Source organism: Oryx dammah, unplaced genomic scaffold (assembly GCF_014754425.2).
Source record: "Oryx dammah isolate SB20612 unplaced genomic scaffold, SCBI_Odam_1.1 HiC_scaffold_1, whole genome shotgun sequence".
Lineage (NCBI taxonomy): Eukaryota > Metazoa > Chordata > Mammalia > Artiodactyla > Bovidae > Oryx > Oryx dammah.
The window spans coordinates 43,885,295-43,909,533 of record NW_024070185.1 but is presented as its reverse complement, the minus strand read 5'-3'; the positions used below and the strand labels follow the sequence as shown (position 1 = coordinate 43,909,533).

Sequence of the window (24,239 nt, the reverse complement as noted above, 5' to 3'; positions counted from 1 at the left end):
GAGAGACACTCATATGCGCATAGGATTTTTTTACACATGTCTAATGGCCTAGACATCATACTTCTGCACATGGTGCAGAGGTAAATAAAAATAAGCAAACATCATAACCACTTACCCCATGCAAATAGGGAAAAGAATATTGAGAAAAAATAGCCTTGAGTCAGAGTGAGTCAGAGGCCTCGGGTCAGAGTGAGTCAGAGTTGGTGACGCCAGGAATATCATTCCTCACCCTGTACGTAGCTCTGGACTTTCAGGCTCTCACTTTAATCTCACTTCCCAACATGAAATGTAGAAGAGTTTTATATGGAATTTTTATATGGTCTCCAATTCTTGCACAATTAGGTACTATCTTGCATGAAAAGTACTCACTAACAAATTATGTTGGCAGACTATGGCACACCCCTGGATGAAAAATCTGGGATCCTGAGAAGGAAAGGCCAGAGTCTCAATGCTGGCCCTGTGCTCTGCCCCTTCACACTCTCAGTGATCCTAACAATAGTTCTCAGTCTCCTGTTTTAGATAATTTTACTCCAGACAGATCTACTGGTTTACAGGGCCAGGTGTAAGAATCTATGGTATCATTTTTATAAAATTCTTTGAGATTCTACAAAGAAAGAGGCAATTTTTAAAAATTAAAAACCACTAAATTACTGACAAAGAAAGAATAACCCTTCCTGGTATTTTATTCCTTCCAGGGCACAAATTTGGCAAATTGTAACTGAAAATTCTGGGCATCACTCAACTGAGAAGCAATGAGTTTTTCTTTGTTCCTCTCCTTCTCCACAAAAGAAGCGCTACAGAGGGAACCAGTGTTTTCATCGCAAGGAACCATCTCATCAAGGATTCTGCTTCAAAACCCAGGTTAAACTAGAGATCAAGGCAGGGAGGGGCAGCCTGCAGTGAGGCTGGAAGTACCCAACATTAGAGTGGGGGTTTTCTGGTATTACTTAATGTTGCCTGGAGCTTTAACAAATTTGGGAGTGGGGATACGGTTGTGCTATTGCTCTTCTAAGTGAGTTTTTAATTAGCCTTTTTTTTGACAACTTGAGAGGGCTCTGCTAAACTCAGGCCAGCCCAGCTTTGTCGGTGTCCTCCCTGAACTTTAAATTCACAGCAGCCCTGGCCCCTCTTCTCATGCTGGGCCAGGGAGCAACCTCAGGGAGGAAGTCCAGGGTAGCACCTGTACTGGCACCTCAAGGTCATCATCCAACTTGGAGCTTTCCAAACACTTGGGAATTGATCATTTAGATGAATATAGTCAAGGCTCTAAGGAGTTTGACCAGCTTGACTCTAACTCAAAATTTTCTCAACTTATCTATACAAGGTGCCTCTCTTGAGGTCACTACAATCCAAAAACTACAGGACAGTCGGGAAGCAAGTAGTTTGGGAAATGCTGGTCTAAACTCATAGATGCTTGGGAGCAATTTTTCTGTTTCAAACACTGCAGTGAAAGAGTTAAAATTGTTTAGAGTCATTCTAAGTGTGCCTTTGGCTGTAGCTATCCATATGCCTTTCTAGAAAGTAAAATCACCCTCACTAAAGGGCCATTGGAACTCCTGAAATTTGCCATGAGCGTAAGATACACTATGCTGAGAGTATAGCTCTGTTTTGTTACCTGGGGCTCCTGGTCATGACCGCTGGGATCCCTCTCGTAGCTTTCTGCATATAGTCTGATGGTGGCCCGCACACCACTGGAGGAACTGAGCCGGAAGATGAGCCGAGATGCATCAGAGAAAATGATCCTCAGACCCTGAGAGCAAGAATATCGAGGATGAATCAGTGAACAAATAAATATACATGTAAAAATGATGAGGACTGACTTTGGAGATTAGCATATTTCTATGCTCAGATATGCAGATGACACCACCCTTATGGCAGAAAGTGAAGAGGAACTAAAAAGCCTCTTGATGAAAGTGAAAGAGGAGAGTGAAAAAGTTGGCTTAAAGCTCAACCTTCAGAAAACTAAGATCATGGCATCTGGTCCCATCACTTCATGGCAAATAGATGCGGAAACAGTGGAAACAGTGTCAGACTTTATTTTGGGGGGCTCCAAAATCACTGCAGATGGTGATTGCAGCCATGAAATTAAAAGACGCTTACTCCTTGGAAGGAAAAGTTATGACCAACCTAGACAGCATATTCAAAAGCAGAGACATTACTTTGCCAACAAAGGTCCATCTAGTCTAGGCTACGGTTTTTCCAGTGGTCATGTATGGGCATGAGAGTTGGACTGTGAAGAAAGCTGAGTGCCGAAGAATTGATGCTTTTGAACTGTGGTGTTGGAGAAGACTCTTGAGACTTCCTTGGACTGCAAGGAGATCCAACCAGTCCATTCTAGAGGAGATCAGTCCTGGGTGTTCATTGGAAGAACTGATGCTGAAGCTGAAACTCCAATATTTTGGCCACCTCACACGAAGAGTTGACTCATTGGAAAAGACCCTGACGCTAGGAGGGATTGTGGGCAGGAGGAGAAGGGGACAACAGAGGATGAGATGGCTGGATAGCATCACTGACTCGATGGACATGAGTTTGGGTAAACTCCAGGAGTTGGTGATGGACAGGGAGGCCTGGCGTGCTGCGATTCATGGGGTCGCAAAAAGTTGGACACCACTGAGCAACTGAACTCCAAAGATGCTCACCATCATGACAACTTATAACTGGCTCTCTACACTCACTCCAGTGGGACAGTGAGGTAAATCCAGATGCTCCCTAAGGTTATCTATTCATCTCTATTCTGTTTTTGTTGCTTTCTGGTGAGTGTTGGGGAGGGTGGGATTAGGAGCAACACTATGAACAGATGCTCAAGCTCCCTTGGTCTGGCAATGTAGAAATCAGAAAGAGGTGGCGGTAACAAGGATGGTGTGATATTTAATGAGTGTCACTGGAGCCAAAGTTTGTCTCTTTGGAACCTGCTGGATGCAATCAGGTAGGCAATTTATCTGTTACAGTGAGACAAATTATCCACATCAAAGCTCCCCAACATGATGTTAGACTTGGCTCTAACTTCACCTCCTCTCTGCTTCTGCCCATGTTCCCACACTTCTCTGGGAGCCATGGAGTCCTACAATGAAATGCTCAAGGCTGGAGTTTTTGCTGGGTTTTGAGGGTTTCTGTGTGCAGCTTCATCCTCTTGGCTCTCTTTTTCCTTCTTGCTCGTAAGACCTGGCCACCAGTGTGTGATGGGGGCAGAGTTGCAGCAGTATCTCACACACTGCCCAGTATTTGACTTTGGCTCAGAACAGCATCCATTCTCTATGCATCTCTTATTAGTGGCAACAACATTTTAAAAAATATGACTGTGAGATCACATTGTGACTTCTGTTGAAGGAAATTTGTTTTCTTGAGACAACTGATAAAGTTATTATTATAAATAACCATATTGACAGGGGCCAGAGGAAAGAGAGGCAGGAACAAAATAATATGTCTGGTTGCTTGTTGATTCTGAAAAAGTAGAAGTCTTAGACAAATTGATAGCAGACATTTTCCCTATGAAATTTACTTGGAAACTTCTCTGGCCTCAAATCCTGCTTGTTAAGAATAAGCCATTAATAAAAATATTCATACATGCCACATGAACCTGATTGCTAATCTCTTACCCCTATCCTCATCTGGTGATATTGCTGGGAAACACTGTGATTCCATCTGAGCAGTTTTCTGCTTTTTAAGTTTTGTAAGCACATTTTGTTCCAATTGCAAAATAAAAAGCTTAATCTCTTTTTGAGTGGTTCAATGTCTGCCACAATTTGTGTAATAACAAGGAGCCATGTCCCTTCCTGGCATGTGCCTTCCATTGCTCTATGGCACAAGTTCTGCACACAGGATAGTTTTGCCCAGGAGTCATTCATGGGCATGCATTTTACAGTGACCCTCATAGATCTGGTACAGGGCTAAGCCCTGGGTATATGAAGATAAAGACAGTATGTGCTCTCCATGAGCCTAAAATATTCTATTACAATGAGCAAAGCTATTTTCTTAACCATCTTGTGTTGCTGGATAAGTGAATAGTTAGGAAATTCTGAATGGAGCAAATAAACCAATTTCTCTGCTATTCAGAAAGTATGATATACCAAATTCTGTACAGACTGATAATGAAACCCCAAAGGTTGGTTCCACCACTGAATTCATAGCCATGTTTTTAAAAACTTCAAGGTTGAAGCCCTAAAGCACCTTTTGTTGCAGATGCTAAATCAGTTGAAGCCAGCTCTTCTGATGACCTTTTGGACTTAACCCTTTAAGGTAGCTCCATTACACAATTAACAATTGTGTACACAACTAACAATTACACAGTTAGTTTACGGCCACTGTTGTTGTTGTTCAGTTGCTGTCTTGTCCGACTCTTTGTGACCCTCTGGACTATAGCATGCCAGGCTTCCCTGTCCTTCGCTGTCTTCTGGAGTTTGCTCAAATTCATGTCCACTGAGTTGGCAATGTTATCAAATCATCTCCTATGCTGCTGCCCCCTTCTCCTTTTGTCTTCCATCTTTCCCAGCATCAGAGGGTATTTAAGAATTCAGGCCATGATAAACCATCAACATGGTTTATTATCTGCTCATAGCTAAGTCCTTTTTTTACAGTGAAATGATGTTTTTTCTGTTGTTTGTTTTTTTCCCCTGCATGTGGTTATACTCATGGAAGTTCGGTTAGAATCTACATTGGGTAGTTTGAAATAGATTTTGCACTTGAAAAGATGTTAGAGGAGTGAATAGCATGCATTAAGCTGCTGGAAATAACTCAATGTCAATGTCATCTCTCTTTCCTAAGGAGATCTTAATGGAGAATCCACGTTGCTTTGTTAGACCTCCCAGTGAGGAACATAACAATTCTCTTTCTCCACGTGGAACCAAAAAAATATGTAGAACGAGTCCAGCTCTGTGCTGCAACAACCTGCTCGTTCCATGACTGTTGAGCATCACTTGGACGTATGAATAGTTGTACCGGATTGTTTTGGGGTCTGTACATTGATCCGGTGAATGTTATGAATTTGCAGTCTCAGCGTGAGCCATGTTCTCTCCAGCATGTATCATCACCTGCTAGCAACTAAATAATGAGGTCAAAATCACCACTGACCAAGACTTGCCAAGTTTCAAAATGTTCCATAATTCCAACCAAAAATACCAGTAATATACTTTGTTTTTTATTTTTATTTTTTTTAGGTTAAACTCAGGCTTAGTGATATAGTTTGTCAGCCAAATTTGACCTGCCACTTGTTCTTATAAAGCAAGTTTTTACTGAAACACAGCCATGCCTGTTCATTTCTGTGTTGTCTATGACTGATTTGTGTTACAACTGCAGAGCTGAACTGTTGCGACAGACTGTCTGGCTCATGCGAGCTAAAATATTTACTATCTGGCTCTCTACAGAAAATATTTGCTGACCCTTCATATAACCCCAGAGTCGGACACGACTGAAGTGACTTAGCAGCAGCAGCAGCAGCATATAACCATTCCATTATCCACAACATGGAATAACTCTACCCTAGAAAAGTGAAAATATAACCATATGTCTATGGAAATCCCAGTAGAAAGAAATTATGAGGACTGTTATAAGGGTGTCCTCCAGGTACCCCAACTTCTAGTCACTGTTCATCTGGACAGATATTTGGCCTCAATCAACTTACTTCTGATCACCTACTTGTGACAGAAATGGATTTATTAAATTACATTTTAGTTCTATGTCCTCACCTTTATTGCAGGGTCTGCATGGCACAGTTATAAAATCTACTTTTTGCAGTCACTATAGGAGACTGTATGAAGGTCCACATGAGACAGCTCCTCAAGAGCCAAGTGTTAGGAAAGCCTTTCCTCCGCTGAGTAACTAGGGTTTTTTTTTTTTTTTTTTTTTTTGTCTTTCTGACAACAAGACCTTTATAACTAACCATGGTTCCCTTTTCAATATGGCTGCCAGGATACTTTATGCCAAATTTGAGGTTAAGCCCAAGTGGATCCTTATGATTTGCATAATTATGAATTCTTCTTCCTCTGTTTTTGACTCTCTACTCTTATTTATATTTTCCCTAGTCTTGATTTCTGTTTCTTATTTATATTCTAACAATTTCATTATGTGTATGTTTGCTGCCACAAATCCTCTTGAAGAAACAAGGCCTAGAGCAAATGAATAAAATAAGTTCCCTTTAAAGTCTTAACCCTAAAGTGTTGGAATCACTGAATTATATCTTGGTCCTTTTTTAGCTGATAAGCTCTGGGAGGGCAAACTCTTATGTTCCTTGCTCACCATTTATTGATACAGCCTAAGACAAGCCTGGTACACAGTAGGCCCTCCACTGACACTTGTTGAGTGATTGTCATTACATGTCCCACAACTGGTATGAATACTGCCAGAAGGCCTCCTTCCACATTTTACAAGGCCAAGTGGAAACACACTCATATTCTCTACTGGTGAACTGGAGCTAATGTATTCACTCTGAAGGTTAATTGTGAAGGATTCTGTGTCTGCTCATTCTTCATTTTTAGGGAAAAGGTCAGTTTCAGTTAAAAACAATGGAGTTGAACCATAGTAAGCTCTTTTCCCCAGTTGTGTGATCTTGTAAAAATTGTTAGCTAGCCCATTAACTGCAAAAATTAATACATACTGAAATCAGCCAGGGGGTCTTTAAAAATAGTGGTACCTTGCTTTCACACAGACATGGTGATTGAGTTTGTATGGGGTGTGACTTGGGCATCGGTACTGTAAAAGCCCTCCAGGCGATTCTAATGTGTAGCCATGTGTGGACACCAGACTAGTAGTCTTTTTTTCTCTAGGTCACCTACTTCATGTATCAAGTGACTGACTATCCTACATGTCAGTCTTAAGGAAGATGTCTTTATGAACTGAGGTTTCTGGCATACACTACCAGCAAACTGGGGTCTTAGGAGGCCATAACACAGGGGCCTAATGAAACATCATGTTGCTGCTGAGTCCTGAAAGCCTCCTCCTTGTACCTTGTCAGCAGCAGAACCACTGGAAGCATCTTCTCTTGAGCATCTGACACCAACTTTTTAGCACAATTGCCTAAGGAATTTCTGAAGCAGTATTGAAGGGATCCATGATACCACTGTAACCGCAGCAGCTATAGCAGCTGACATTTCCATGATGACACAACAGCCACACTCAAAGAAGGGAGAAAGATGTCCTCCTCCATTAGATGATAATGTTAATTAATGGGATGGGGCATTGCACTTCCAGCCTAGGGTCTTTTCCCCCTTGGAGTGACCATAGCTATATGCTTCAGTGACCAGGGTAGGTTTTCCCACCTTATCTTTGTCCCAGTGAAACAGAATTGTTAAAGAGCCACTCCACCCAGAAATCCTTCAGTCTGCTTCCAGCTATCTCTATAGTATTTCTTTTCCTCCCCATATCTGCCCCTTTTTGGTTTGCTGTTGGTGGAGAGTCAGTGTGGAAGTGATACAGGAATAACAGCGACAAAGAGAGAATAGGACTAGAATCCTGGCTAGCTCTATCAGCTGGTGGTCTTGAGTAAGTCACTTAAGCTCTCCAACCTTTAGTTTCCTAAAAAGTTTATGAAAATAATACACCCTGGCTTGCTGGGCTGTTGTATCAGATCAGAAAATGTATGTGAGAAGTGCTTTAAAAATTACAAATCACTGCTGCTGTAAAGTGGACACAACTGAGCGACTTCACTTTCAATTTTCACTTTCATGCATTGGAGAAGGAAATGGCAACCCACTCCAGTGTTCTTGCCTGGAGAATCCCAGGGACGGGGGAGCCTGGTGGGCTGCCGTCTATGGGGTCACATAGAGTCAGACACGACTGAAGTGACTTAGCAGCAGCAGCAGCAGCTGCTGTAAAGAGAATGTAAAGAGAATTCTTTTTCTAGGTTAAAGCTCTTAGTGAAAATGGTGCTGTGCTCTAATTTGTCCAACTTTCCAGATTTTGCCAAAGATTGCTGTATAATGCCTAAATGGCAATGGTTTGTGGTGTAATGCTACATGTGTGTATATGCGTGTTAGTCACTCAGTCATGTCTGACTTTTTTGCGACCCAATTGACTGCAACCCTCCAGGCTCCTCTGTCCATGGGATTCCCCAGACAAGAATACTGGAGTGGGTTGCTATTCCCTTCTCCAGGGGATCTTCCCAACCCAGGAATCAAACCTGAGTCTCCTAGCAATGCTACATATATATTTTTAAATTGGGCAGTTAAAATTAATTTTATTTTTAAAACTTTGTCATGTCCTCTGAAATCACTACTACACACACAGATATGTTACCATTTATCTTCTTCATGCTTCCCACTGAATGGCTTTTTGATTAAAAAAAAAAAAAACCCTCTTTCCTGGTTGGCCAATTTTAGAATTTTAAGGTCCTAAAAGGAAGACCTTGGGGTAATCCAGGCCACTTTCTCCTTTTACTAAAAAAAGGGAGGTTAGAAAACTTGCTCAAGGTCACACAACCAGTAAATGGAGGAGCCAGGGTTTCAGCCTATCTTTTTTCTTCTGGCTCCAGGCTTGTAATCTTAGTTGAACCATATGAAACCACTGATAGCCATTCTTTGCTTTCATGTGAAATATTTGAACAATATCTCCTGTGACTTTGTATGGGTCCCCTAAACTGGCACAGAGCTTTACGTAGAGTAGGTATCTGATAAATGTTTGATACATGAATTTTTTTTAAAGCCCTTGTGTAAATCAATGCAGGGAAATTTGCAAGATGCTAAGTACAAGCAGAGCTGCCAGATGTGGGTTTGGAGATTCTATGACATGTTGCAGCCAGGCGGGGAAGGAGGAACTGTACATTACCAATAGTTCTTTGGCAGCATCTGCCCTAGTCAAATACTGACTTAGGATGAATTCCAAGGGAACACAGCGCATGGCCCTGAAATCCGTACAGTGTCACCTATCCAGCCTGTTGGCTCCCCCAGGCATATGAACCTGGAGACAGGGCAGGCTTGGAAGAGAGAGATTCTGCGAGATTGACTCACATGTTACTTCCCACAGGAAATCCCACTGATTTATCTGGAAAGCGTCAAGGTGAAAATATCACTGTGTAACATCTGAACCATATTTTGTAGAAGAAAGCATGCAGCCTAGAAAGCAGAAGATTTGGATTGGATAGACATTTTTTGCCATGAAAACAATTACCTAGAATTACCCCATTTTTCTTTGTTTAAGTCATAGAGTTAGCTGCGAGCATGAGTTCAATAGTGGCTGAGCTGGGCAGCTGCTAGTCCAATCCATACCCTTATATAAATTACAGGCAGTGCCCCCTCTGGGTGGACAAATTACACAGAAACATCCTTCCTCTTGGCTGGTCTGGACTTTAGCTTCTCCTCCCCAATTAGGCCCCTGCCTTTGTGCAGTGCACTGACTACATAGCTGTACCCAGCTGTCCTACCCTCGGGAGCAAATCTCATCTAGACTTTTAAATAAACAACCAGCACTCTTGGAAACCAACAATTGCAAATGCTCATCTAGAAAAAATCAAGGTCAAATGGCTTCTTAAGTACACTTTTAAAACACCTATCCAGCAAAAGTCACATTAGTAATGAGAAGCCTACTTGGAAACTGAAGACTGACAAGCTAGTCCTCATCCAGATTTCAACTATCAAGTTTGGAACAATGGATCTAGGTCATACACATTCCGTTTCCCTGTGTCTTTAGCCAAGATGGCTGCTGATATCTGTTCACTCAGCACCAGGCCTGGTTCTGGGATATTTTGAATTCAGACATACTTTACCCAGACAACAGGGGTAGTTTCCTCCCTCAGTTCCTGTGATAGGTTGCAGCTTTATCCTTTAACAGTTAATTTTCTTGGGGACAGCTGCCTTCCTGACTATACACACACATTAGTACTTCAGTAGGGAGTTTACTAGGATGCCATTCCAGAATGCTTAGATTCTTATCACACATCTTAGCAGGTTTCTATCAATACTACCAACATTTTAGAAGATAGTCCTAAAGCAATCAGTTATGTCAGGAAAAGGTGATTCATTACAACAAAACCCAAATGAATCAGAAGGAGGTGAGTCAGAACTTCCCAACTAACTTCTCTCTTTCCGAATCAGCCAACAGGTCAGTACAAAGCACTGAATACATGTTCGGTGATCGGAAGGCAAACAGGCAAAATCACAGGAAAAGTACCCATCAGGAAAAACAATTTTTAACCCATAATCTTCAAAGTATCTACCAAGAGGCCCAATTATCTTTATTTCTCACAACCACAGTGCTGTAGAATGAGCACTGGAGTTGGAATCAGTCACAGCCATTCTAACATCCCCTTGGGAATGTGACAGCACATAGGAAACTCAGCTCTTTCTCTGGAAAGCTAAACAACAGTGTAAGTACAGTTGATGGAAGAAAAACATGTACAGTAGTCTGATAAGACAGTTTCACCTGAGCCAGCCCCCATCCTCTCTTTAGGGCACAGCTATCATCTTCCCATGGAGAGCTTTCCAGAGCCCCAGTCTAGGTTTGTTCCTTCTGCTGTCCTGTGCTTAGCTGCTCAGTCGTGTCTGACTCTTTGTGACTCCATGACTAGCCTGCCAGGCTCCTCTGTTCATGGGGATTCTCCAGGCAAGAATACTTGAGTGCCCTCCTCCAAGAGATTTTTCCAACCCTGGGATCGAACCCAGGTCTCCCACACTTCAGGCGGATTCTTTCCTGTCTGAGCCACCAGGGAAGCCCTCCTTCTGCTATGCACTTCCAAATAAGTGATTTCTCTGTAATGTTCTTCAATAAACCCTGTAGTCGTTACAAGTTTAATGGCAGTCTGTCTTTCCTGCTGGCAAGTCCTATGTGCTGCTATATCCTCGATGCCCAGCAAGCTGATTGGCATGCAGTAGATATTTGAAAACTAGTCATTCAATGGAGTCAGACACGAATGACTCAAACTTCTACTACCTTCACCATATTGTAGTAAGGTAGGAAAGGAACATATATTTATTAAGAGGAATTTTTTAAACAACCACAACTTGTAACAGCATAAGGATTTCTTTTTTTTTTTAATTTAATTTAATTTTTGGCTGTGCCATGTAGCATGTGGGATCTTAGTTCCATGATGAGGGATCAAACCTGCAACCTCTGCATTAGAAATGCAGAGTTTTAACCACTGGACCATCAGGGAAGCCCAGAAAAAGGGTTTGTTAACCCAGAGTTGATCACAGTATATATGTAATGATAACACTTTACTCCCTAAACATGTGTGTCACTTGCGTGTGTCACAGGAGGACCATTAATGGGTTCTAACATTCAGATTTAACTAAATCTACAGGTGGGATAACAAGTCTGACTGAAGTGATATGTTCAATTCTACTTCTAGGTGTGCAAACCACACTCCAGCAAATGGCATGTTATAGGACAAGGGCTGTTAATAAGACAGTCTCTTAGTTGGTTCATTGACTGGAACATAATAAAAGTTTAAGCTTGAAGTTAAAGGCTGACCAGTTAACTCTGAATAGAGAGCCCCTCCAGAGCCCTAGGTTTTTCAGCTGACACTGTTCAGTTGCCTTCATGTGAGGCTGCCAGAAACGAGGCTTCAGTAAACCTCTATATCTATTGACCAGGAGTTGGCAATACCATGGTATATATTAAAGCACCACATGTCAGACTAAAATGTGATTTCAAGATTGCCAATTTGCTATCTTTATTATTTCTAAACACTGAAATTAAAAAGTACAGACACCTCCCTACATATTAAAATAACAACATTAAAAGCAAATCAACTTCAGAATCAGTCTTCAAAGTGTACTTTTTCTCTGAACTAATTTCAAATGGCTCTTTTTTCCAGGTTGAGGACGACATCAAAATGTTTCCACACAGCTTGCATAACTTGAAGAGGTATTAATAAGTTCGGAGTTAGTCTGACATAATCAAATTGGATTTGGTTTTCCACATCAGCTAACTGGTATGCATTTATTTACATCAGTGTTTTGTTTTTTTTAATATCAGCTGAACTTCTACTTGCAAATTACTTCAGCACTCATAGAATTTAATGATTTTGATCTTGGTAAACAGAAATATGGGAGCTGGATGAGTCATAAAGAGAGACTCAGTTGGTTAAATTTTGCTCCTAAAGTATCAAGGTTTCTCATTTCAAAGCTAATTTTCAAATTACAGGTCATAGTTCTGGATTGAGGCCCATTCTAGTGGCAATATGCCTTCACTTGGTGCTGGTACCATTTGTCAAGTTGTCTTTCTTTCACAGAACTGGAATTGGAGCACCCCTTCTCCCAGAGCCAAGAGAGTCTCATAGTTAGGGGTATAAGGAGGGGATGAGGAAGGACAATGGTAAGAGAAAATCTGGGTATCCATAACGCCCCCCAGGATAGTGACTGTTGAGGGAAGAGAGACTGTGCCAAACACCAGGGAAAATATTGATATTTGCACGATGAGTCCATCCTTGAGAAAAGACTGGGCTACCCTTTATGCAACTATTAATCAACAACTATACCCTTATTCTTAGAGTAGCTAGCTATTGGCTACTTTTTCCACTTGCATTTGAAGAAACCATCATCATTCATTCATGTTACTAGATTTTACCAACCAGAAAATAACCAGTGACATATCCTCTTGGGACCACAAAGGATGAGCTTCTATTATTGAACCACACCTCATTCAACTGCTATTTCTAAATGAGAGTCTCTCTTGGGTCCTGTTTAGTGGAAGGCACACATCAACTTTTCTCTTCACGCCCACGGTCACAAAAATATCAGACACTTGGAGGCAGCCATAATAAATTCCATGAGATCTGACAGGCCACAGTAAGGCCAGTGAAGTCCCTGGGAATTCATGTGAGGGGTTTCCTTCTTGCTCCTTTTTTTTTTTTTTTTCAATTTGCTGTGCCAGGATCTTTGAGTTGTAGCACGTGGAATCTAGTTCCCTGACTGGGAATTGAACTCGGGCCCCCTGCGTTGGGAATGCAAAGTCTTAGCCACAGGATCACCAGGGAAGTCCCTCCTTCTTGCTCCCTGACTGAGGCTCCGCAGAATCTCACAGGCAGGACAGACTTTGCTGAACTTTTTCGTAGCAGTGGAGTGGACGGGGGTGGGGGATGGGGGAGTGGCTTATCACCAGAACAGGATTTTAATTTCATTTTCGATGGAGAAACATTTCTTCTTTATCTCTAGAGATACATGTGAAACAACTTTATTTTCCCACGGTCTGTTCCCTGACTCTGACCTCAAATGAAGGACAAAAAGGAAACAGAGCTGCCTTAAAAATCCTTTTTCTTTTTGAAGCGAAGTGTGTGTGTGACAAAGGACAGAGGATGTTGGGGGAAGCAGAGAAATGTGAGTTTGAATCAATTCACAGATAACACAGAAACTGAGGGGCTTTCCCATGTCTTCACGTGACACCCTGCAAAGCTGTATGTTGTTGAATTCTTTCCCCTGCTTTTCTTACCACAGACAGAGAAGCCTGGCAAGCTACATAGGGTCACAAAGAGTTGGACACTACTGAAGCAACTTAGCACTCATGCATAGTTCATTAAATGCCAAAATCTTGCTTTCCCAAGGCTGTTCTTTTAATATAACTTATTTAAGTTAATAATTTATTAATATGTATTAAATACTAGGACTTTATATGTATTATCTGATTGAATTCTCCCAATGGCTGTATGAGGCAGCCACAATTACTATTCCTATTTCCACAGACAAGAGAGAAAGGCACAGGGAAGCTGAGTAACTTGCCTAAGATCACCCAGCCAGCACAAGGCATCAACTGCACAAGTCCATGTACTACAAACCACTGAATGGTACACTTTAAATGGGTGAATTGCATGTGACATGAATTATTTATCTCAGTGAAGCTGTTATAAATTTATATTAAAAAACTGTACCACTAGGTTTAGGAGATATAAGCTATTATATACAGAATGGATAATAACAAGATCCTACTGTATAGCACAAAGAACTATATTCAGTATCCTATGATAAATCATAATGGAAAAGAATATTTTAAAAAAGAATGTACATGTGTGTATAAATGAATCAATTGCTGTATAGCAGAAATTAATACAACATTGTAAATCAACTATACTTCAGTAAAAAAACTGCACCATGAGAAAAACCAATTATATGCATTTGGTAGGCTCTCAAGAAACATCTCAAGAAATACGGTTTTTCCAGTAGTCATGTATGGATGTGAGAGTTGGACTGTGAAGAAGGCTGAGCGCCGAAGAATTGATGCTTTTGAACTGTGGTGTTGGAGAAGACTCTTGAGAGTCCCTTGGACTGCAAAGAGATCCAACCAGTCCATCCTAAAAGAAATCAGTCCTGATTATTCACTGGAAGGACTGATGCTGAAGCTAAAACTCCAATACTTTGGCTACCTGATACAAAGAACTGACTCATCTGAAAAGACCCTGATGCTGGGAAAGATTGAAGGCAGGAGGAGAAGGGGATGACAGAGGATGAGATGCTTGGATGGCATCACTGACTCAATGGACATAAGTTTGAGCAAGCTCCGGGAGTTGGTGATGGACAGGGAAGCCTGGCCTGCTGCAGTCCAAGGTGTCACAAAGAGTCGGACATGACTGAGTGACTGAACTGACTGAACTGACAAGAAATATCTATTGAATAAATGCACCAAAGCATTTTATTTTATAGCTATTTTAAAATAATACCAGTTTATTTAAATTCAAATATGTCTTTTAGGAATGGATAGTGGAGAAGGCGATGGCACCCCACTCCATTACTCTTGCCTGGAAAATCCCATGGACTGAGGAGCCTGGTAGGCTGCAGTCCATGGGGTCGCGAAGAGTCGGACATGTCTGAGCGACTTCCCTTTCACTTTTCACTTTCATGCATTGGAGAAGGCAATGGCAACCCACTCCAGTGTTCTTGCCTGGAGAGTCCCAGGGACAGGGGAGCCTCGTGGGCTGCCATCTATGGGATCACACAGAGTTGGACATGACTGAAGTGACTTAGCAGCAGAAGCAGCAGTGTATCTTGCAACCATGCCTCAATTTCCCCAGCCTCAATTGTCCCCAGAAGTGAATGCTGATAATCCTGACATCCCAGGAATTCTGAGACATAGGCCTCGGGAGTGAAAGCTTAGCAACGGCCCCACCTGTGGAGGAATTTCCCCTGTATGCCAACAGGACCATCTGTGGTGAAAGAACCATCTATGATTTGCTGACAACAGGTATGAACCTGAGTGTTAACTGATCTCCCAAAACCCCCAGTGAGTTCAACCCAGACCTGCAGGAAGCTCCAGTGTGACTCTGGGACACCAGCTGATGAAGGCATCACTTGGGTCCTAGAATCTGGGAAGACGAACAACCACCCTTCCTTCATTACCAAAGAAACTCCCAAGAGCAGGTTCTGATAGTATTTATGGTCACCTTTGAGCTCATATGAAAGTGAAAGTGAAGTCACTCAGTCGTGTCCAACTCTTTGCAACCCCATGGACTGTAGCCCACCAGGCTCCTCTATCAGTGGAATTTTCCAGGCAAGAGTACTGGAGTGGGTTGCCATTTCCTTCTCCAGGGGATCTTCCTGACCCAGGGATTGAACCCAAGTCTCCTGCATTGCAGGCAGACGCTTTACCGTCTGAGCCACTAGGGAAATCCAGATGAAAGAATATGGAAAAAAATCAATAAATTCTAGAGTGAAAACGGAAACCAATATTCAGGGTTGAAGGGGAGGGACATGGAATAAATCAAAGGCCACATTTGAAATCCAGTTGAAGAATTAGCCTGATGTGAAAGATTAAAGAGGAGTCAAGAAAAAAGCACCCAAATGCTGAGGCCACTGAAGAAGAAACAAAGCAGAGCGTTAGCAGATTTAACAGCAAAACAAATGAGCTCAAGCTCTGCATAAGGAGATCAAGTTCAGAACCTACCAATGACTAGACAATCCCTTCAAGGAATCGTTTTCAAGATGGCCTCATCGGGGGAGAAAAAACTTCTCAGGGATACTTTAGAAAGCATGTATTTTACGACTCTTGAGTTCTATAGCAACAACAACAAAATTAGTCTTAGATTAGGGAAGTTTGTTCTGAGGACTTTGTATGAAACAGAAGTGAGAATATGGTACAAAACTGGAACAGAATTTTATCTGAGGCATGGAGGTTCAAAGATGGCTGAGCTCCTGGCTTCCCATCTCCAGGACTCACTGGTATTATTTTAGAGAGAATTCAATCCAGTCTACAAGAAAGCATTCTTGTGCAAAACAAATCATAGCCATGAAAGATGCATGGTGCTCTCCCTGTGTAAAGCCTAGGAGTTTTTGTATATGTTATTTCATTCTATTTCTAAAACAACTCTGTGACACAGATGTTTTGCAGATGAGAAAGAAACCAGAGACCAAAGAAATCTAACAACTCTCCCAACTAGTAGGTGGTGGGAGCAGGATTCAATTCTGGGTCTTCAAACTTCTTCATGACTAGTTTTTCCACTATCCTACACCTTTCTAAAGTAAGACTGTGATGATTTGTCCAGCTATGGAAGGCCTTCTAGAATAAAAGACTGACATTTTGACAGAGATGAAAGATCACTGTAAAACTAAAGCAGACTAGACTAAGAATGCAACCAGAGTAACATGAGGGCACTGGGCTTTGGAACATCAGCAAGTCAGAGGACCCCAGGATAAGGACTAAGTATAAGACACTAGTCAAAGTAAAAACAGCAATATCTACCATTATATCTAGTCCCCTCAATCTACAGCATCTGATTTATTTTGTTGTCTGTAGTTGATGAGGCATGTATAAGAAGGTAAGAACTGGGGAATTTTATAATGGAACTTTTCTTAACATTACCCAGAATGTCTTATTCAGACTATAAATGATAAAATATGTTCCCAGAGTGACCAACATTGTCAAAATTGAGAAGAAAAACAATTGTAATCACTTTCCATGTCTCTTATACAATTCACAGAGATGAGATCACAGAAGAAATTGTGGTCAATTTTGCCACTTATCTTTCATGATACTTCTCAACCAGAGATTTTCTTTTTGGGGTTGTGGGGCAAAATGTCCGATTTTTTCTTCCCCTATCAGGAGCAACAAACCCATCTGGCTAAGCTCCCTTCATTCCTCAAAGATGTAAGGTAACAAAAGGTGAAACATCGCTGCACCTGCGGGTCCCAAGGAAAAGTTGTTGGAAACTTTTCTGAATCTGTCACCCATCGTGGCCACTACATAGAGAGACTCAGGTTGCAAATATTCCAGGAAGAAACGCTGAGTCTAAATCCATTCATGGTGTTGAGGCCGATCAGTTACCAGGTGGAAAGAAGACGGGACAGAGAGCCAGGGCCATATGTTCTAATCCACCCGCTGCCATTAAGTAGGCAGGTAATCTTCACCGAGGGCTTTCCTCTCTGCTGGCTACAGGGCTCTCGTTTATAAAATGAAGGAATCACAGTAGACTGTCCCTGAAGACCTCTCCGGTGGCAGGACACTTTGCATTTCCCCCGGCCTCTCATCATTTGATAACCTGTTCTGGCAACGTCCTAGCAAGTACCTGTTTCTTGGTCACGGTGCCATCCACAGGGTCCACGTATTCAAAGCTGTCTGTCTTCGCCACACTGTACACGTGGCTCCCCACAGCAAACTGCTGGCCGATGAAGGACTTATCTGTGAGCAAGGCCTCCAGGTCCCTCATGATGTAATAGGTCGTCTTGGGCTCTAATCCCTCATAGTCAAACCTGGTGAGGGGGACAGGACACAGGCTAAAGACAAATCTAATCGGAGAAACAGCAGCCAGGCAGGCCTCTCGGGTTGTCTAGTCACTGGTTTTGTTTCCGTGGAAGAACAGCACAGAAAGCACCCACAGCTGGTCAACCTCTTTCCCCAGTCCCTCGCTCATTCCCCACAGTAGCAGCAGCATCCTGTAAACATTAAATCACGGCCAGCCTTTCCTCTGAATCCCTCCAAAAGTGCCCATCATTTTGAGATTAAAATTTAAAACACTCACCACAGTCTATAAAGTCCTGTGGGATACGACATGCCCACCTCCTTGACTTGGCTGTGTCTCATTCTGGCCCTTGTTCACTATGCTGCAGCCATACAGGCCTCCTCTCCAGTCCTCAAAGCTGCTCCACCCTCTGGGCCTTTGCTCTTGCTATTTCCTCTCCCTGGTACAGTCTTCTCCAGGCTATTCCAATTGCTGATGCATTTCCTTCCTTCAATTTTCAGATTTACTGTCACCCCTAGAAACACTTTCTCTGACAAGACCTCTAAGGCACCTCCCCTCTATCTCTCCCCATCGCTCATCATCCTTTACATCTTCTTTTGGTAGTTATCTCAATCTGTATTTGCTTTGTTTATATATTAATCTACTTATTTCTTGTCTTTGCTCATGAGAACTGTAAGCTCCAGGATGGCAGAGATCTACTCTGTTTTGTTCTCTCTGTTGCTTCTGATAAGCAGTGGTTTTTGTAAGCACTGGAATGAATATGGGAGGAGGTGAAGGCAGAAAGGGAGGAGAGAGAGGAATCAAGGCAGGGAAGAGAGATGGGGAAGGGAAATCAATGTACCATAAAATTCTCTTGGAAACTTGGAAGAAATATTACAATTGTTTCTTTAAAAAAAAAAAAAAAAAGGTCCTCCTAGCCAAGAACATCACATATAACAATGGGGCTGGGAGGTGATTAGAGGGGGGGACAAAGACTAAAAATAACACCTATCTCATTTGTTGTTGCTGGGTTTAAATAGGATAATACATACCAAGTAGTTGGCACAATGCCAGACACTGGTGCTTAAAGCTCTTACTTTTATACTTAGTCACTATCATAAAGAAACTATAGGGTCTTTCCTAGTGTCAGATGGGTTTGGCCAAGTCCTAATGGCATACTCAGGGAGGTCTGTTTAAGAAGGAAACCCTAGGAGGGGCAGCTGTGCTCAAGTGATGGGATCTCAAATTTGGGCTTTCTTTAACACAGGGAAGGTGAGTTCTCAGAGTGAACTAAAGAAGGAAGATCTGAATAGTTGACAGTTTTTCTCCACCCAAGATCTTTTGAGACTTCAGTAAACATCAGGTTATTCACCAACATGGACTGAAACCGTGTCTAACAATGGGTCCCTGCACCTACAGCCCTTTCTTCTTATGTTCTCTCCCTCCTACAGAAGGTGTGTCCTCCCAGCCTGAGAAACAAAACAACAGGGAACTCTTCTCAGAACATTCTTTCTCAGCTTGTGTTCTAAGCCTAGATTCTCTTTATCAGTAGTTTGTTGGGAAGGTAAAGACCCAACCAAGCAGAAAAGGGCACGAGGATGGGATAAAAAGAGGCTCTAGTAAGAGATAGAGAGGCTCTGAAAGAGTCTTAGAAGTTGAGAAAATACACGAATGTGACAGGTCACGTTCAGCCATGGCTGAGATCATCAGACCAGCTGCCCCAACACTCATCTTCAAACACGAGTAAGTTCTACCACAACTTCCCCTCACTCCCCCAAACAAGCCCCTCTGACCATCACCACTACCAACACACGTTCAAGGAGAGAAATTTTAAAATGGAGAATCCTTTCTGGGGTCCACTCATACAGGGAAAATCATCTAGTTTCTCAGATACAACTTCAGGCTCAGTATCAGTTAAACCAAATTTGATTGTCTCCTGCCCACTAAGAAAACAGGCTATAAATAGTACTCCTTCACAAGCACTGCAACCTAGCTTTCCCGGGGGCTGGAGGAAATGTTCGCTTTCATTTTACCTCCTCCCTCCTCCCTTTTTCTTTATCTCTGTGATCTCTTTGGACAGAAACCTGAATCATAATTGAATGCCCTACAAGAATTTATATCTCCACTGCATTATATTCTCTAATATGGTATTTGTTATGAAAAAAGTAATTATCATGTAAGCTCTTGGCCACAAAAAAATGAACTGTATTATAAATACACTTATCATAACACCATGTCTTCAAAATGCTGGCAGAAAGCTAGATAATCATTCCACAAATTATGAGGAACACATCCCTGACTCAAAGTGCTTTCACTAAGCCAGAGGTTGGCAATCAAAATATATTTTATCAGGTTGGATTTTATGGCACAGCTTCAGACAATAAAAGGATTTTCTGTGCCAACTGGCCCCTCTGGTATGCCAAAAGAGCCCACAAGAATCAGGATTTGGGGTGGCTGTTAGAAATACTAGTGAATAAAACAAATTCCTACCTGCCTTTACAGTTTTTATTTTATAATACAATGAATAATTCGAGATGATTTGCAGGCTGTCACATCCTTAGCCTTCTTAATTAGATAGGAACCAAGAATATGAGGCTGTCTCCATTTCCCAGAGCACTGCAGCCTCTTGGATTTTAATGAGTAATATTGCAAGCTTCCTTACTCTCTGATGTTTATCTAAGTAAATGACCTCTTAAGAGAAGAAACAATCACCTTATAAGGGAAGTCTAAAGCTTTCTTTCTGTCCCTTAAGCTCTTGAAATGCAACCAAACCTCCAAGTAGCTAACTATTCAAAAGCAAAGCAAATGAGGTACAGTGTCTGTTTTTAATATACTGAGAGCTGCTGAGACTACCCAAAGATTATCTGCCCTAATTCCACAGCCTCACAGTTAACATCTTTTAAGACCACTGCTCCTCCTAAACCATGGTTTGGTACTATTTATACACGAATAGCATCTCTAGGTACACATATCTAGCTGGCAGCCACAAGCCAAAGACTGTTCCCCCTTGCTTACTTCAGCAACAGGAAGGTAGTTGAGGCTCCCAACCCACTAATAGTCACTATGTGGACCATTAGTGGGGAGGTAAGACAAAGAATGGTAGGGAGAGGATTACAAAAATCACCCTGATCTGTGGCAGCTTTCTGTCTCTTCCCCCATTTCCTTGATAAGTATGGGTGGAAAACCAACAAGAAAAACCCCTGGTCTGACTGTACAACTTTTAATGGCTGCCAGAGGACCTTTTGAGGTTCTACAGTTCAAATTTCATCTCAGGATGGCTGCCCACTGTATAGGCACTGATGAAAAGATTACATTCAGGTGTCACCAGAGGTAGGGAAAGTTGTATCCTCTAATTTGGTACTACCTTGATACCACCCTCAACCACCTCTCAGGGGTTATCTCGCTCTAGCCTCTGTATTCCTCAGATCTTTCTGAAAGATGCTTCCTTCATAAGATTCTAGCCCCCCCTCCTTTTTTTTTAACTTTTCTAAAAGGAATTTCCTAAGGTTCATATGGAGACCCTTAGCCTTCTCACCTGCAATAGTAGTGGCGGCCAAATTTGGCCCAGTGATCTCGGACAATTTCCTCCACACTCTGCTTCCGGGCAGCAATAATGGAGAGCCAGACCAAGACAGCCCAGAGGCCATCTTTCTCCCGGAGGTGATCAGAGCCTATGGGAGAAAGAAATATTATTCTGAAGATTTGCTCATGGGGGAAAAATTAAAGCTAAATGAACTATTAAGACAGTTAGAACTTGAGTGTTATATTGAAATGATAGCATATATATTGATTTATCTATTGTGTTAAATATATACCCCATAATATACTTGTATTTCCAAACATATGCAAGTGAAATTCAAATAAAATAAATAATATAAAAAGTGAAAACCCTGGAAATTGTTGAAAGGATCAGAGAGCCAACCTGAGGTCACATTTGTATTGTTCATTCAGCAAATATTTGGTGACCCTTCCACTACACCAGCATTGGGGGAGGTGACAGGGCCCAGCAGTGAATGAGACAGCTCTTCATTCATAAAGCTGGGGTTCAAGTAGGCAGTGACAAGCAACAGAGAAGCAGACAAAAGAACAAGGTGAACCAAACAAGCACAAGGATGGTGACAAAAATGCAACTGGGTGATGCTGCCACAGAGCATGACATCAGCAAAGGCTGCTTTATTAGAGCAGCACGACTTTCCTAGAGCAGGCTGAATGGCATCCTATGTTCCCCCTGCTAAAGATATGCCACTGCTCCCCGTGGCCCACCACAAACCTGTGAAGGTAAGCTTGTTTGGGAAAACAGTCCTGCCGATATAATTAAAGATGCTGAGATGAGATCAGCCTGGATTATCCAGGTAGGACCTAAATGCAATGACAAGTGTTCTTAGAAGAAAAGACAGGGGAGAAATACAAAATAGTAGTTTATGTGAAGACTGAGGCAGAGAGTGGAATGGAGTTCAGTTCAGTCGCTCAGTCATGCCCAACTCTTTGCGACCCCATGGACTGCAGCACGCCAGGCCTCCCTGTCCATCATCAACTCCCGGAATTTACTCAAACTCATGTCCATTGAGTCGGTGATGCCATCCAACCATCTCATTCTCTGTTGTCCTCTTCTCCTCCTGCCTTCAATCTTTCCCAGCATCAGGGTGTTTTCCAAGCAATCAGTTCTTCTCATCAGGTGCTGAGTTTCAGCTTTAGCATCAGTCTTTCCAATGAATATTCAGGACTGATTTCCTTTAGGATGGACCGGTTGGATCTCTTTGCAGTCCAAAGGACTCTCAAGAGTCTTCTCCAACACCACAGTTCAGAAGCACCAATTCTTCAGCGCTCAGCTTTCTTTATAGTCCAACTCTCACATCCATACATGACTACTGGAAAAACCATGGCCTTGACTAGACAGACCTTTGTTGGCAAAGTAATGTCTCTGCTTTTGAATATGCTGTCTAGGTTGGTCATAGCTTTTCTTCCAAGGAGCAAGCGTCTTTTAATTTCATGGCTGCAGTCACCATCTGCAGTGATTTTGGAGCCCAAAGAAATAAAGTCTCTCACTGTCCCACTGTTTCTCCATCTATTTGCCATAAAGTGATGGGACCAGATGTCAGGATCTTAGTTTTCTTAATTTTAAGTTTTACCACCTTTTTCATTGAGAGTGGAGTTATGCTGCTATAAACCGAGGAACGGATGGAGCCACTAGAAACTGAAAGAGGTAAGAAAAGATTTCCCCTCAAGCCTTCAGAGGAAGCATGGCTCTACCAAAACCTTGATTTGAGACTCTTGGCCTCCAGAATGATAAGAAAATAAATTCCTGTTGTTCTAAGCCACCCCATTTTGGGTAAATTTTTGTGGCAGCCTTAGGAAACAAACACAGGGAGTCAGGGTTAGCCCCACAGGGGTGACGACATCTGATCTGATATCTGAGAAGAGTCAGCCCTGCAGAGACAGGACAAAGTCTTCCATGCTGAGGGACAGCAGTACAAAGTCCTGAGACAGGAAGGAACTGGGAAGCTTATTCCTACAGCTATTTACAAACAGAGGTAGCTTGTATTGAGGCATTCACACAATGAAGCATGCAGGCTAAACACATAGCTTCTTGTGCAAAAAGAACCCAGAGGAATGTGCTGCAGGCTCATTTAAGTATCTGTCTATTGGCCAAGTGTAACCTTTTCTGGAAGTGAATAAAGTCCTAAACACAAAGGAATGTGTTGTAGTGTAAGAAAGATGGTTCAACGGGAAAGGCTTGAGGAGGGTTTTGGAATCAGGGTTTAAAATCAAACTTTGCTACTTCTCAGGTGTGTGAGAAGTTACTGAAAAATTGTTAACCTGAGCCTAGGGTTCTCATTTGTAAAATGGGGACACCATGGCCCATCTTGAGGGGTTGTCGTATGAATTTAATCAAGTTCAGAGGGAAGGCTCTGGAGTCAAATTGTTTGAAGTTCAAATTCTGGCTCAGCCACTGACCTTTGTGTGACTTGCTGGCCTCATCTCTAACACAGGGAAAGAACAGCCCTTACCCCATGGGTTACTATCAAGAGGAAGTGACTAGATTATGCCTAGGTATTAAGGTGAATGACTCGGTTACCACAAGTGGTGGTGGTGGTGGTGGTTGTTCTTATTGGTAATTCACATAAAGCACCAACATGGTGCTGATTCAATACACACTTTGAGACAGAGTGTTCTTAGTTATTCACATACTTTTTATCCTCTGACTTTAGCAAACAGCAAGAAAGAACTATGGACTGAGGTTCATAACACTATATAGGAGGTGGTAACCAAAACCATCCCCAAGAAAAAGAAATGCAAGAAAGCAAAGTGGTTGTCTGAGGAGACCTTACAAATAGCCAAGAAAAGAAGAGAAGTGAAAGGTAAAGGAGAAAGGGAAAGATATTCCCAATTGAATGCAGAGTTCCAGAGAATAGCAAGGAAAGATAAAAAAGCCTTTTTAAGTGAACAATGCAAAGAAATAGAAAGGAAACAATAGAATGGGAAAGACAAAGAGTTCTCTTTAAGAAAACTGGAGATACCAAGGGAACATTTTATGCAACGACACGCACAATAAAGGACAAAAACAGCAAGGGCCTAAGAGAAGTGGAAGATATTAACAAGAGGTGGCAAGAACACACAGAAGAACTGTACAAAAAAGCTTTTAATGACCTAGATAACCAAGATGGTGTGGTCA

At 42.1% G+C, this 24,239-nt stretch overlaps 1 protein-coding gene across 1 annotated transcript in view; it reads right to left on the bottom strand.

Annotated features, from left to right (window-relative positions):
* Positions 1-24,239, bottom strand: part of PGM5 (phosphoglucomutase 5) — a 206,493-nt gene that overhangs the window by 37,755 nt on the left and 144,499 nt on the right. The window contains exons 8-10 of the mRNA XM_040248878.1: positions 21,102-21,237; positions 17,414-17,597; positions 1,616-1,750 (exon numbers count right to left, since the gene is read on the bottom strand). Of these exons, the coding sequence (XP_040104812.1) occupies positions 1,616-1,750; positions 17,414-17,597; positions 21,102-21,237 (455 nt within the window). The remainder of the gene's footprint in view (positions 1-1,615; positions 1,751-17,413; positions 17,598-21,101; positions 21,238-24,239) is intronic.